This window comes from Macrobrachium rosenbergii, chromosome 30 (assembly GCF_040412425.1).
Source record: "Macrobrachium rosenbergii isolate ZJJX-2024 chromosome 30, ASM4041242v1, whole genome shotgun sequence".
In the NCBI taxonomy this organism is placed as follows: domain Eukaryota; kingdom Metazoa; phylum Arthropoda; class Malacostraca; order Decapoda; family Palaemonidae; genus Macrobrachium; species Macrobrachium rosenbergii.
Window position 1 is genome coordinate 32,549,429 of NC_089770.1, and position 12,188 is coordinate 32,561,616.

At 38.1% G+C, this 12,188-nt stretch overlaps 1 protein-coding gene and 1 long non-coding RNA gene across 2 annotated transcripts; both read right to left on the reverse strand.

Moving 5' to 3' along the window:
• Positions 1–799: 799 nt before the first annotated feature.
• Positions 800–1,364, reverse strand: LOC136854801 (uncharacterized). The gene is made up of 4 exons (XR_010857811.1): positions 1,312–1,364; positions 1,114–1,196; positions 953–1,019; positions 800–829 (listed from the first exon to the last, which is right to left on the reverse strand). It is a non-coding gene; the product is annotated as an uncharacterized lncRNA (long non-coding RNA).
• Positions 1,365–1,956: 592 nt separating this feature from the next.
• LOC136854860 (uncharacterized) lies at positions 1,957–4,103 on the reverse strand. The gene is made up of 4 exons (XM_067131394.1): positions 3,780–4,103; positions 2,408–2,834; positions 2,145–2,255; positions 1,957–2,009 (listed from the first exon to the last, which is right to left on the reverse strand). The coding sequence occupies exons 1-4, from the start codon at positions 4,101–4,103 to the stop codon at positions 1,957–1,959; spliced, it is 915 nt and encodes a 304-aa protein (XP_066987495.1).
• Positions 4,104–12,188: the final 8,085 nt, after the last annotated feature.

A 12,188-nucleotide genomic window follows, 5' to 3' on the forward strand; every position in this document is an offset into this window, starting at 1 on the left:
AAATTATACAAGACCTGGCCTATGATGATATACTAAGAATGCAAAAAATATATATATATATATATATATATATATATATATATATATATATATATACAGGCAGTCCCTGGTTTATTGACGGTGGTTCCGTTCTTGCGCGTCGTAACCGAAAAATCGTCGTGCAAAAAGCGGAACGATGGCATACGACGCCAGAAAATTGTATAAAAATTTGAAACAAAAGTTATGAAAGCCTTACTTTTAATCCTTTGGGTATACTGCATGTTGTTTCTTGATGTTTTACCTACATTTTGATGTGGTGTGTATCCAAAACTGGTGGTTCTGGAATGTAAAAATTTACAATTTACTACAAAGTACAGTACTGTACAGTAAATCCTGTATGCAGTAAAGTATAGAGTACTGTATCCTACATACACTGCACAAAAGTAAAATACAACATGTTATACAGTAACACAGGTGTACAGTACACTGTACTGTACTGTAATTTATACCAAAGAGTTTATAAAAGATAAAAAAAAAAGTGAATTCCTTACTTTTATTTTGGAAACCCCGTGCTTCTTAACCCTGGAAAAATGGTGTGGCCTCATGATTCAGGGGGATTCTGGAATGTAAAAATTTAGTATTAGTGTACGTATAATACTGTACAGTAGTCCTGCATGCAACAAAGTATAGTACTGTACTGTATAAATACAGAACAGTCAGTATTTTACAGTAGAATAATAAATATATAAAAATTATAAAGAGTTAGGAATTCCTTACCTCATTCAGTGATTGTCAGCTGTTACAACCTGCAGGCTAGGTTGGGGAGATGGAGATTGTATGCGTGGGGAGCCTGCAATGATAAGGATAAAATTGCTGCAGAGTTTGTACTGTATGTGTTACACTGTTCTGTATCAGTTCAGGTATTTCACAAACCTATGTTCAACAGTACAAAATAAAAATATGAATGCCTTACCTAATTTCAGTGATTTTTAGAAGATGGAGGCGAGGATGAGGGAGCTCTAGTAAAGGTGCTGGGCAGTCTGGAATATTAGAATGAAGACGTTACTTTATATTTATCAAATGTACTGTACATATGACCATTTATAACATTAAAAACAGTGAAGAATTCAATACCTTGAGTGATTTGAAAGATGTAGGCTACATGAGGAAGGTTTTGTACAGTTCCAGTAGAGGTCAGGTTAAAGGTGCATGTCAGTCTGGAATGATAATGTACATGATAAAGATTAGAATAAAGTACTTCTGTGGATTTCATAAACAGTACACTAATTTTATAAAATGTATAACAATTTATAAAACAGAAAGTGTTCTTACCAAATTCTAGTGGTTGGCTTGCTTACTGGGATGGGCATATGGTAGATGAGAACGGGGGCTATGGTGTGGCATCTGCAGGTGCTTGGGAGTCTGCAATGAAAAAGATAGAAATGATACTGTACACAGCAGTACTGTACTGTACTGTATAAGTATAATAACACAATTTAAAACAATGTAGGCTAATAGAAATTTCTAAAAGTGAAGAATTCCTTACCTGGTGGACATGAAATGGGTGCAGGTGCTACTGGTGCAGGTGAATTTGGAGTTGAGCAGGGGACACCTGTCATTTGTGGAATGATAAAAGATAGAAATTACCACACAGGGGTATGTATGCAATAAGCTACTGTACTGTATACAGTTTTATAAAGTGATTTGAAAGAAAAAAAGTCATGAAATCCTTACCTGATGGGGCTGGAGAGGGGATAAGGTCAGCTGAGTTGGGCCGGGGGAGGAGGCTGTAACATGTGGATCTGGAATGATAATGATTATGTAAAGTTACAGCAAATACTAAAGCAATAGTGTACTGTACAGTGGGTGAAGTGCAGTACACTTTTTGTAACATTTATAAAAATTTATAAAACATTAAAAAAACATTAAGAATTCCTTACCTGGTGAAGTTGGAGAGGAGACAGGAGGTCCTGTAACTCAAAACCCTGAATTCTTCAGGGGGTCAGGACTGTCATCACTACCAAAGAGATCTGGAATGGCACATAATGAAATAAATTAGGTTATGCGATAGTAAATATAAAATTTGTACCATATGTACAGTACTGTATATACAAATGATTTCATGTATGAAAATTATAAAAATTAAACACTTAGGAATTCCTTACCTGATAGAGCTGGAGAAGCTGCTGGGGAGGTTACTGCAGGTACAGGTTCAGGCTCAGGTTCTGATTCATAGCCAGGTAGAGGTTCTGGGGAATCTGGATTAGGAGTCACTTCTGCAATGATACAAATGATAAAATTTATTGGGTTATGCTGTGTATCTACAGTATGTAAATATAAATTGCAGTAACATTTTTATAAATATTATTACAAGTTATAACAATTTATATTACAGCAGTTAATAAAAATAAAGTTGAGAAATCCTTACCTAGACTAGGAGTGGCAGGTGGTGCTGAAGACTTCTTCACGAAGAAAGAGTCTAGCCTAGACTGCACTTTCTTCTTCAGCTGCTTCTCCTTCAGCGCCTCCCTGTAGCACGTAGTAAGATCCAGCATTCCTCTGCGAATCCTCTCAAACCTGGCAATGTTAGGGTCCTCACCCTCAAATGCTGCCAAACATTTCTCCAGGTGAGCAAAACCCTCTGTCAAGCCCTTGATTGTTAATTCCTTGACCTTTGGTTGTGGTGCCTCTTCCTCCTCCTCGATCATCTGCTTCTCCAGCTCAATGAGGTCCTCCGATGACAATTCCTCTCCGTGGGATGCCAGCAGCTCGGTGACATCCTCAGCTTCCAAGTCCAGTTTCAGCCTCTTGCTTAGCCCAACAATTTTCCTTGTCACAGCCTCAACACCTTCTGCCTGCTCAAACCCCCTTAAAACTATTCACAAACTGCGGACACAGTTTCTTCCACGCACCATTCAGAGTCGACACCTTTACTTCGTCCCAAGCACGTGCGATGTTCGTCACAGCATCTGCAATGTTGTAGCCCTTCCAAAAATCTTTCAGAGTCAACTCCTTGTTACCTTCAACGGCCCGTAAAGCAGCGCGTATTGTCCTCCCTCAGGTAGTATGCCTTGAAGTTAGCAATGACTCCCTGGTCCATCGGCTGTATGAGGGATGTAGTATTTGGTGGTAGATACACCACCTTCACATTAGGGTTCATATTACTAAGATTAGCCGGGTGACCAGGGGCATTGTCTAAGACAAGCAGGACCTTAAAAGGCAGACCCTTGAGGCACAATACCTTTCCACTGCGGGCACAAAGTGGTCATTGAACCAGTCCTCAAAGACCATCAAGGTAACCCAAGCTTTCTTATTGGACTTCCAAATGACGGGAGTTGACTCTTGAAAATGCCCTTAAAAGCCCTGGGATTTTCTGCCAAGTACACTAGCAAGGGCTTAAGCTTCAAATCGCCACTAGCATTGGCCCCAAAGAGTAAAGTCAGCCTCTCCTTACCAGCTTTATGGCCTGGTGCTGACCTCTCCTCCTTGAAATGTATGTACGATTTGGCATTCTTTTCCAAAATAACCCTGTCTCATCTACATTAAATACCTGGTCAGCAGTGTAACCACCTTCCCCTAATTATCTCAGCCAAACCACTAGGGAAACTTTCTGCTGCTACGTCATCAGCGCTAGCAGCTTCACCTTGCAACTTCACATTGTGCAAATTTGCACGAGCCTTGAAGCAGTTAAACCAACCCCTACTGGCGGAAAATTCTTCACTAGCACTGCCTTCCCCATTTTTCTTCACCACTGCCGCATGCAGCTCCCTAGCCTTCTCTTGAATCACACTCAGGCTCACTGGAACACGCCGTTGGTTCTGGTCTTCCAGCCAGATCAACAATAACTTCTCCATCTCCACTACGTTCTGGCTACGTTGCTTCACGTTAATCACCGTTGCCTTCATTGGTGCAGCGTCTTGCACATGTTTCAGAATACGCTGCTTGTCCTTCACTATGGTAACAACCGTCGTTCTGCTAAGGCCCAAGGCACGGCCTATCTCGGTGTTACTTTCACCCTTCTCCGAACGCTTAATTACGTCGTACTTGACTTCCATGGTGATGCTCTTCCTCGGCTTCTTGGATGCACTAGCATCAGATGATACATTCTGCCGTTTTGGAGCCATAGTGAAGGCACAATTCACGAAAAAACTGCAGCTAAAGAAAAGCAACAATGAGGCAACGTACCTAACTCTGCGGAGGCAAACACGTGAGTGAGGAAAGGGTTGTTTGGTATTGTTACGCGCGCCTGCGTGATCGACCCAGGAAGGTCGTTGTCGGTCAACTACTGTACAGTACCAATGCAGTTACATACAGAGCGCAGCTACGCTCACGAAACTAGTTCGCTTACAAAGCGGCGTAAAAAGCGCCGAAAAAAAGTCATAACCTTGCAATGTATTTTAATAATTGTAACCAGAAACTGATTTTTGATGATTACTGTTAAACCAGAAACGGATTTTTTTATAAATATACGTAATTGAAAAGCGTCGTAAACAGGCTGCGTCGTAAACGGGCTGCGTCGTAAACTCGAAACAAACGTCGTAAAGCCGGCCTGGATTTTTAATGAATATATCTGAAAAACCGTCAGAACTCGAACGTCGTAGCCGGAACCGTCGTAAACCAGGGGACGCCTGTATATATATATATAATATATATATATATATATATATATATATATATATATATATATATATATATATATATATATATATATATATATATATATACAGTATATATATATATATATATATATATATATATATATATATATATATATATATATATATATATATATAGATATATATATATTAATGAATTAAAGAGCTATCTTCTTCAGCTTTTTTTTTTTCAACCTTACTTTGAGAAATTATTGACCTATTTAATATCCTAATCCTGAAAAATGTTCAACACCAAACAAAATATGATAACTTCCTCAGGCAATGCTACATGTTTCTTTACAGTCATACTCTGAACTTAAGCGAGGTTATGTTCCAGAACCCCTCGCGCTGGGTGAATTTTTGCGTAAGTTTGGCATGGTCTCTAAAAATGCTAATAAATGCTTATTTATAAAGTTTAAACACTAAATATGACCCTGATCATGCTCCCAAATTATTAAGTTAGCTTTTAAATGAAATTAAAGTTACTTTAATTTCATATAAAAGTTAGCTTAATACATTACCTTAAAAAGAGAAATAAATGATTGACAAAAATTGAGAGTTGGAAGCAAATTCTCTCTCTCTCTCTCTCTCTCTCTCTCTCTCTCTCTCTCTCTCTCTCTCTCTCTCTCTCTCTCTCTCTCCCCTTCCAACCAATCTATTTTTAGAAGTCATCTCAACCTCTTTTTAATAACTTCTTTATTCTGCATCTTTCTCTTTGTTCTGAAATGCTTTTTCATGAACAAACAGTGTTTTATATTTTGACTAATACAACACTTAGTTATTGTGTGTCTATGTTTTAGAATGTATTTGCAATACTAGCGCATTTACACTTCGTAGATGATATAGGTTAAATTAGAGAGAGAAAGAGAGAAAGAGAGAAAGAGAGAGAGAGAGAGAGAGAGAGAGAGAAGGGTTGTTCTTAAGAGTGAAATTATTTATCAATTATTACAGAGACTGAGAGAATAACACGAGAGAGAGAGAGAGAGAGAGATAAGGGTTTTTCTTAAGAAGTGAAATTATTTATCAATTATTACAGAGAGAGAGAGAGAGAGAGAGAGAGAGAGAGAGAGAGAGAGAGAGAGAGAGAGAGAGATCGTCTTTACTTGAAATATCAAGTTGTATTATTTATGAATTATTACGGGGGAGAGAGAGAGAGAGAGAGAGAGAGAGAGAGAGAGAGTTATTCTTATGTTAGATATCAAAAGTTGGAAATTCAGTATTAAACTAACTTTTAAATGAAATTTAAGTTACTGTATTTTCATTTAAAAGTTAGCTAAATACATTACCCTTAAAAAAAGAAATAAATAGTTGGCTTAAGAATATAGGAGAGTGTGACTCTCTCCCCCATTCCACCGATCTATTTTTAGAAGTCTTCTCAACCTCGTTCTTAAAAACTTCTTTATTCTGTCACTTTTTGTTCTGAATTGCTCTATGTTCTGAAATGCTCTATGTCTCTATGTTCTAGAACAGCGCATTTACAGTTTGTAAACAGTACAGGTAAAATTAGATCAATTCAAAATTATCTACTGTACAGTTAAAGACATACAGAGAAACAGTGCTGTAATAAGTAGGTTGGCTAACTTTGAGAGAGAGAGAGAGAGGAGAGAGAGAGAGAGAGAGAGAGAGAGAGAGAGAGAGAGAGAGAGAGAGAGAGAGAGAGAGAGAGAGAGTTGTTCTTATTTTAAGAGTGAAATTTTTATGAATTATTACGGACACACACACACACAGAATTACAAGAAAAATTTGACTACTTATTAGCAGCACTCCCCTTCTTGTCATGTTAAACGACATGTCTGAAAGCTTTTGCCTTCGACCTCCTTTAGAAAAGACGAGGAAGAATTTGTTCGTTCAAAATAATACGAATTTTGTAATTACAGTTTTATTATTATAATTATTATTATTATTTAATTTGATTAAGCAATATTTGAAAATTAGTACTTATTATTAGGTGAAAAGTGTATTTATCATACAAATAAACATACCTGTATACATGTACCATAAAAATTCATCTCACTAAAAAAAGAGAGAGAGAAATTATTACTTTCAATAATATTTAATGTTATTTAATTTACACATAAAAGCTTGAAAACTTATAAATTACATAAAAAATTAAACACTTTTGCAGGGTTTCTCAGTGTTCGCAAATGTCCGCGTGTCTGTGAAAAACTTGTGTATGACCACTAGTTAGGTTCCAATGAAAAATTTGTGTCTGTGAATTCATGCACCTCGAATCACGCAAGTTCGAGGTATTACTGTATATCTGTTGATATGCTTTTTATTGCACCCTTACCCGCTTTCAGGGTCTTTTCCCCGTGGTGGCATTTAAACATTTTCTCCATGTTTTTTAGTTCAGCAATAAATTCCCTGCTTGGTTTCGTCAGACACCACCCTCCTCTGCTTATTGCTCCAATCCAAGAGGTATCATCCTCATACACTTTCGACCCTAAGTTCGGGTATTGTGTAAATTTCTTTGCAATGAAACCACCTAAATATTCTAATCCTTCTTCTTCTATTGCAGTTTCTAAGTCCAAGGTGTCCTTGGAATTTCCTGAAATGTTCTTATCCTCATTACCTTCATCAAAATCAGTCAGGCAAACAAAACAACATTGCAGAAAGGGGCTTTAGTTCATTTTGCAGCCACTGTTCATCAGAAGTTGATGATTTCTGCTCATTCAAGCAAGAAAAGGAAGCTGCTGACATGTCTCCGTTACCACTTTCTTCTGTGTTGTGCTTCGAACCCATGAGAGAAGTCTCTCTGCCCATTAAGTGACATCTTACTCTGTGCTTTATTGCTACAGGTGATGGATGCTGGTAACATGCTCCCATCTGTCGAAGGCAACCGAAGAAGTGTTCCAATCCATCATAGTTTAATCTATACGTCAAGGTGTATGATATACCAAACTTTTCTGCCATCATTTTGTATAGTTTAGGTAATGATATTGAGGATGATTCCGTTTTGAAACGGGTAAGCCCCTTTGCTACCAGTCACTGTCAAATGTTTTGCAGTGTTAACCATTTTATCTGGCACTGCATTTTGTTCCTCTAAATTTCACCCATAAGTATTGCGTGGCCACTTTTTGTCAGTTGGCACTCGAGAATTGAAGATCAAACCGTCTGTCTACTAGTGAGATGAGCTGCATAGTTTTCTCCCAGTGTTTCTCCGAAAGCGGTCCTTGTTTACCAAAATATTGCAGGGATTTAGCAGTCGTTTCTGAGGAAGTTGAACAGCTAATTTTACACTCATTCTTTGGACTCCTCGAACATTCACATGTTTTTCTGAAAGCTTATGAGTTGTCCGCAGATCACTGACACTTCTCTCCAAAAGTTCTCTCACAGAACCACTGTTTATATACACGTTTTCATCTAATGTGAAACCATGATCTAAAATATTATTCCGAATGAGTTTTACAAGATGCGGAGCATCAGCAAAAACAAAAATTTCACGTTCACTGTCTGCTGGGTTTTAAATTTTTTCATTGCATGAACAACTAAGGTTTTCCAAAGCCTCATATTCGTAGGGCTCATGTCATTAACCATGGCAACTATGGGGTAACCAGCTGATTCTACTTTCAATATCAAACTGTAAAGAAGCACTTCGTCATGTCACAGGCAAAGTCATAGAATAAGTTGTTTCCATGATGCCAGCACACCACGCACCATTACATATTGCACCTTATTTTTTGGATTGTATAAAACATCGCTTCCTTTGTCATAAGTCCACTCCTTTGTAACTGAACACTCATCAAACGAAATGATGCACAAGCGGTCACTGACAGTCATGGACTCTGCTTTATGTCTCATCAGATTGTCCACTGGCTCCATAATGCCTGGCTCTACAGACAATTTAGGTGTCCAGCGATTCAACGTGGAAATGAAAGGAAAAGGAAAGTTATGCTTTTCTCTCAAATACTTGTGAGCTTTTGGGCTTAAACTTCGCAGAGTCAAAGCACAACTTATGTCATCACCAGTCCAAGATTTAACAGGTTTTCCCTTTAAAACAGAATCTACTTGAGAAGGCGAAAAAACTGATAGATTCATTTTTGCAGTGGCTGTCGCTGTGACATAGGCTGATTCAATTGTATCAAGCATAATTTTCTTCGCATTTTCCACTTCACCTCTTCATTTTCCCAAATTAACTTTTCCTTTTCCCATGTTGCTTTTTCACTTTCCCACATCATTTTTTCACCTTGCCAAAGTGCCCCTTCACTTTTCCACCAGTGGAAAATTTTCTTCATTTTTTATTCTTTCCTTCAAATTTTCTATCCTTGTTTAGTTCACTAACAGCTGAAATTTTTCCCTCCTCCTCCCGTACTACATCCGATGTTTCCAGAATTTCCTCATGTCGCTTGTGTCCTCTCTTTATAGCTCGCACTTTCCGTTGGCTACTTGAGCGCTCATCTGTAAATCAGAAGAGTGAAGATGTTAGGGAACTGGACGATAAATAAATCACCCAAATAATCAGAAAATGGTAAATTCAGCAGCAAGAATTATAAAATCTTACTTTGAAACCATTTTTAAACTGCACAGACACACACACACACACTATGTACACGTGTGGATGTATGTATGTATGTATGTGTGCGTGATTGTTAAATGTCATCTTACCTTGTGTTGTAGGTAAAAGAAGAGTGGGAAATGCTCCATGCTTGGTTCTTTTTTGGTTATTTGGCACCAGTAATTGGAGTAATTCATACTTCAGATTCCTTTAATATGCGTCATCTTCGAAATGTAGACTACAGATGACTGCTTGGTTCATGCAAACTGGGTCCTTCCTTTGGCAGAGGTGAATCCATTTTTTCCTTAATTCTTCATTTTGGGAAATCTATGAAATATAAGGTTGCCTTTCTTTGAATAGCTTGAGTTGCAGCCATACACAGCACAATAATTAGACATTTCCTTGAAGAACTGAGGCAACAAAAAATAACGTAGGTATCAGCTTCATTGTGCCCTTCCAAAGGTCTGTCTGTGAGATGCTGATTTTATCACGTCACATGATAAAAACGTCCTCACCAAATTCCGCCAAAGAAGAAGCAACATTCCGCTAAAATTTCCCAAATTCCGCTATATCTATTTTTTATACAAAATTAGAAAAATATTGTCTCGCCTTTAAAGCTAGAGGAGGAAGAGAACATCATGATCGTCTGTTGGTCTGACCTTGAATAAACTTGCACTGTGCCAATCTTGTTCGTGATATATCTATTGCCAGTATATCTATTGCTAGCTGACAAAGTTCAGCAAGTGGATTGTTGTCAGCAGCATCCTTGTAAGAGTATACTTCACTCCAAAACTTAACTGTAGAATTATTATTTTCCCATTTCTGGCAACATTAATTTTGCCACTGAGTGTCAATGGCATCTACAGTAGTTTTTTTTGTAGAGTAACCCATTAATGCAGCTATATCAAGTACCGAGGGTTTCACTTGACAGAGACACTCAGACACTGAAAATTTTGCCGTGCTTTTCAAGACAAACATTTTCAGGTAGCCGTCTGCGTAATTCACTAAAATATTTCAGCACAAATGACAAACATCATTCGTGTATACAGTTTTCAGTTTCAGGGTGTAACTACAGTCCCATAGAATGTTTTCAAAATCATGACCATGATATACCCTTTTGTCCACACAGGAGGATATGTCATCAGTCATTAAGTCAACACGTGCTGTAGGAAGAAGCACTTTAAGACCAACTGACTCAATCAGTCTTGTAAGATCACCTAGTAATTTAGTTGGGTGTGTATTATCACCTTGGAAAACTTTGAGTACTTTTGCATTTCTAGGAGAATAGGCCGCAAGAAGAATAAATAAAGCTTATTAACTGGGTCTGAGTACATACTGAATAGCAGTTCTGCAGTACTGTATAGCAATTTTCCTTTTTCCTCACCATTTCAAAATGCGCTTTAAGAGTTTCCCACTGGTTCAGGATTTGAGTAACCGCTGGTTCAACCGATAAGCAACGAGTATCACATACTCTAATCATTTGCAGAGGTAGTTTTCCATCATGCATTGTCTCATACATCTTTTGATAAGAGAGCTGATGTTTCGATGAGTGACTAAACTAATTGTGTCTCCCTAATCATAAAATCTATGTTCATAGGATGTTCCTAGGCAGAGTTTCTTCACTGGCATGGGACAAGACTAACTAGCGAATGGCAGGTACAGCGAACCATTATCAAATTAGGGAGAGTAAGGTCCTTTCTTAAAAGTTCACACATGCCCTTCTTAACGCGGTATTAACACTGGCATTGTCAACGCCTACCCCAATTAAATTTTTAGGGTTAAATTTCTCATCATTAAGTAATTGAATAATAGCACTGGTAATAGCTTCTGCTGTCCCTGATTCAATTTCCATGAGTCCCATATGATGTGACTATTTTTGACTTAGAACGGCTACAGTAACATATTATTACCCCCAACAGCTTGTTAATGGAAATGTCAGTTGACTCGTCAATCAAGATGCTGTATTTGGCATCACCAACATCTTCACGCAGTGTATCTACAAAGTGGGGTGCCAAAACATTAACTATTACCCTCTGCACTTTGTTCGGTGTAGTTTCAGATCAGAAGCAACTTTGCTGTCAGTGAAGGCACTCTTACAGGTTTCAGCTGTATGGTCAATGCTGACCAATGAACTATGTGCAGCAATATTAAGCGAAATTTTGCCTTCTGCAATACTAGTGGCATCATTTACTTTGGGTTTAAATTTGATTCTGGCTTGATGAGGGTTTCCTGCAATGCTTGATGACTGTCGATGGCGTCCACTAGTCACATGCTTGCATAAATCACAAAGCTTAGCATTTAGTGTGCTTTTACAATAATTGCAGTAAGCTTTAGTTTTGTCCCTTTGAACTGGCTTCAACCATCCTTTAAATTCGTCCATAGATTGCCATGATGCACGGAGGTACTGTGTATATTGCTTAGGCATTGTGAAACAAGTTATATTCCGGTAATCTAAACAGTATAGTTCAATCAAGTAGATTGAATCAAATGAACTGCACGTTCACATTCGGGACTATATGCCAGCACACTGAGCACAGTTACCAACTTGCCGAATGCCGATTTCAAGATCTCCCTTGTTTTTAAAGGCTGCCCTAATGTAAATTTCCAACGAAAACAAACTCTTGGCAGTAAAGTTTATATATATTTTTCCAATTCCGTGAATGCATTATAAATATGGGAAAATAATGAAATTACTGGCACTACTGGTCTTGTAGTTCGACAGCCGATTTCACAAAAGTTCGCACGTGTCGTGTGTGGCAGACCTTTGAATGTCTTCGAGACAAACCCTGCAGCTATAATTATAAGATTATTGGGGTTGTTTTTCATTTCTAGGTACATTAATCCCCTTTCTATTCTGCCGTGCCTGATTCACGTGGTCAGATCAGTGCACGATTGTTCTTGTTGTGAGACAATGGAGAAAGTAGCATGTGACGTCACAAAAACAGCCTTCGCAGAGCACGGTCAGGTTTGGAAAGAAGATGGGTTGACCTTGTATCTCTATAGACCTTGCTTGCAGCAACCTTTATCTTTTGGTAACCTCTCAGAAATTTTAATGGTAA

Excerpts from the sequence above, each read along its gene's own strand:
- LOC136854860 (XM_067131394.1), bottom strand. The coding sequence starts at position 4,103 with ATGGCTCCAAAACGGCAGAATGTATCATCTGATGCTAGTGCATCCAAG. Across the intron at positions 2,835-3,779 it reads AGAACCAACGGCGTGTTCCA|GCAGAAGGTGTTGAGGCTGT; the intron begins GTGAGCCTGAGT and ends GGGTTTGAGCAG. Across the intron at positions 2,010-2,144 it reads AGCTTCTCCAGCTCTATCAG|ATCTCTTTGGTAGTGATGAC; the intron begins GTAAGGAATTCC and ends GTGCCATTCCAG.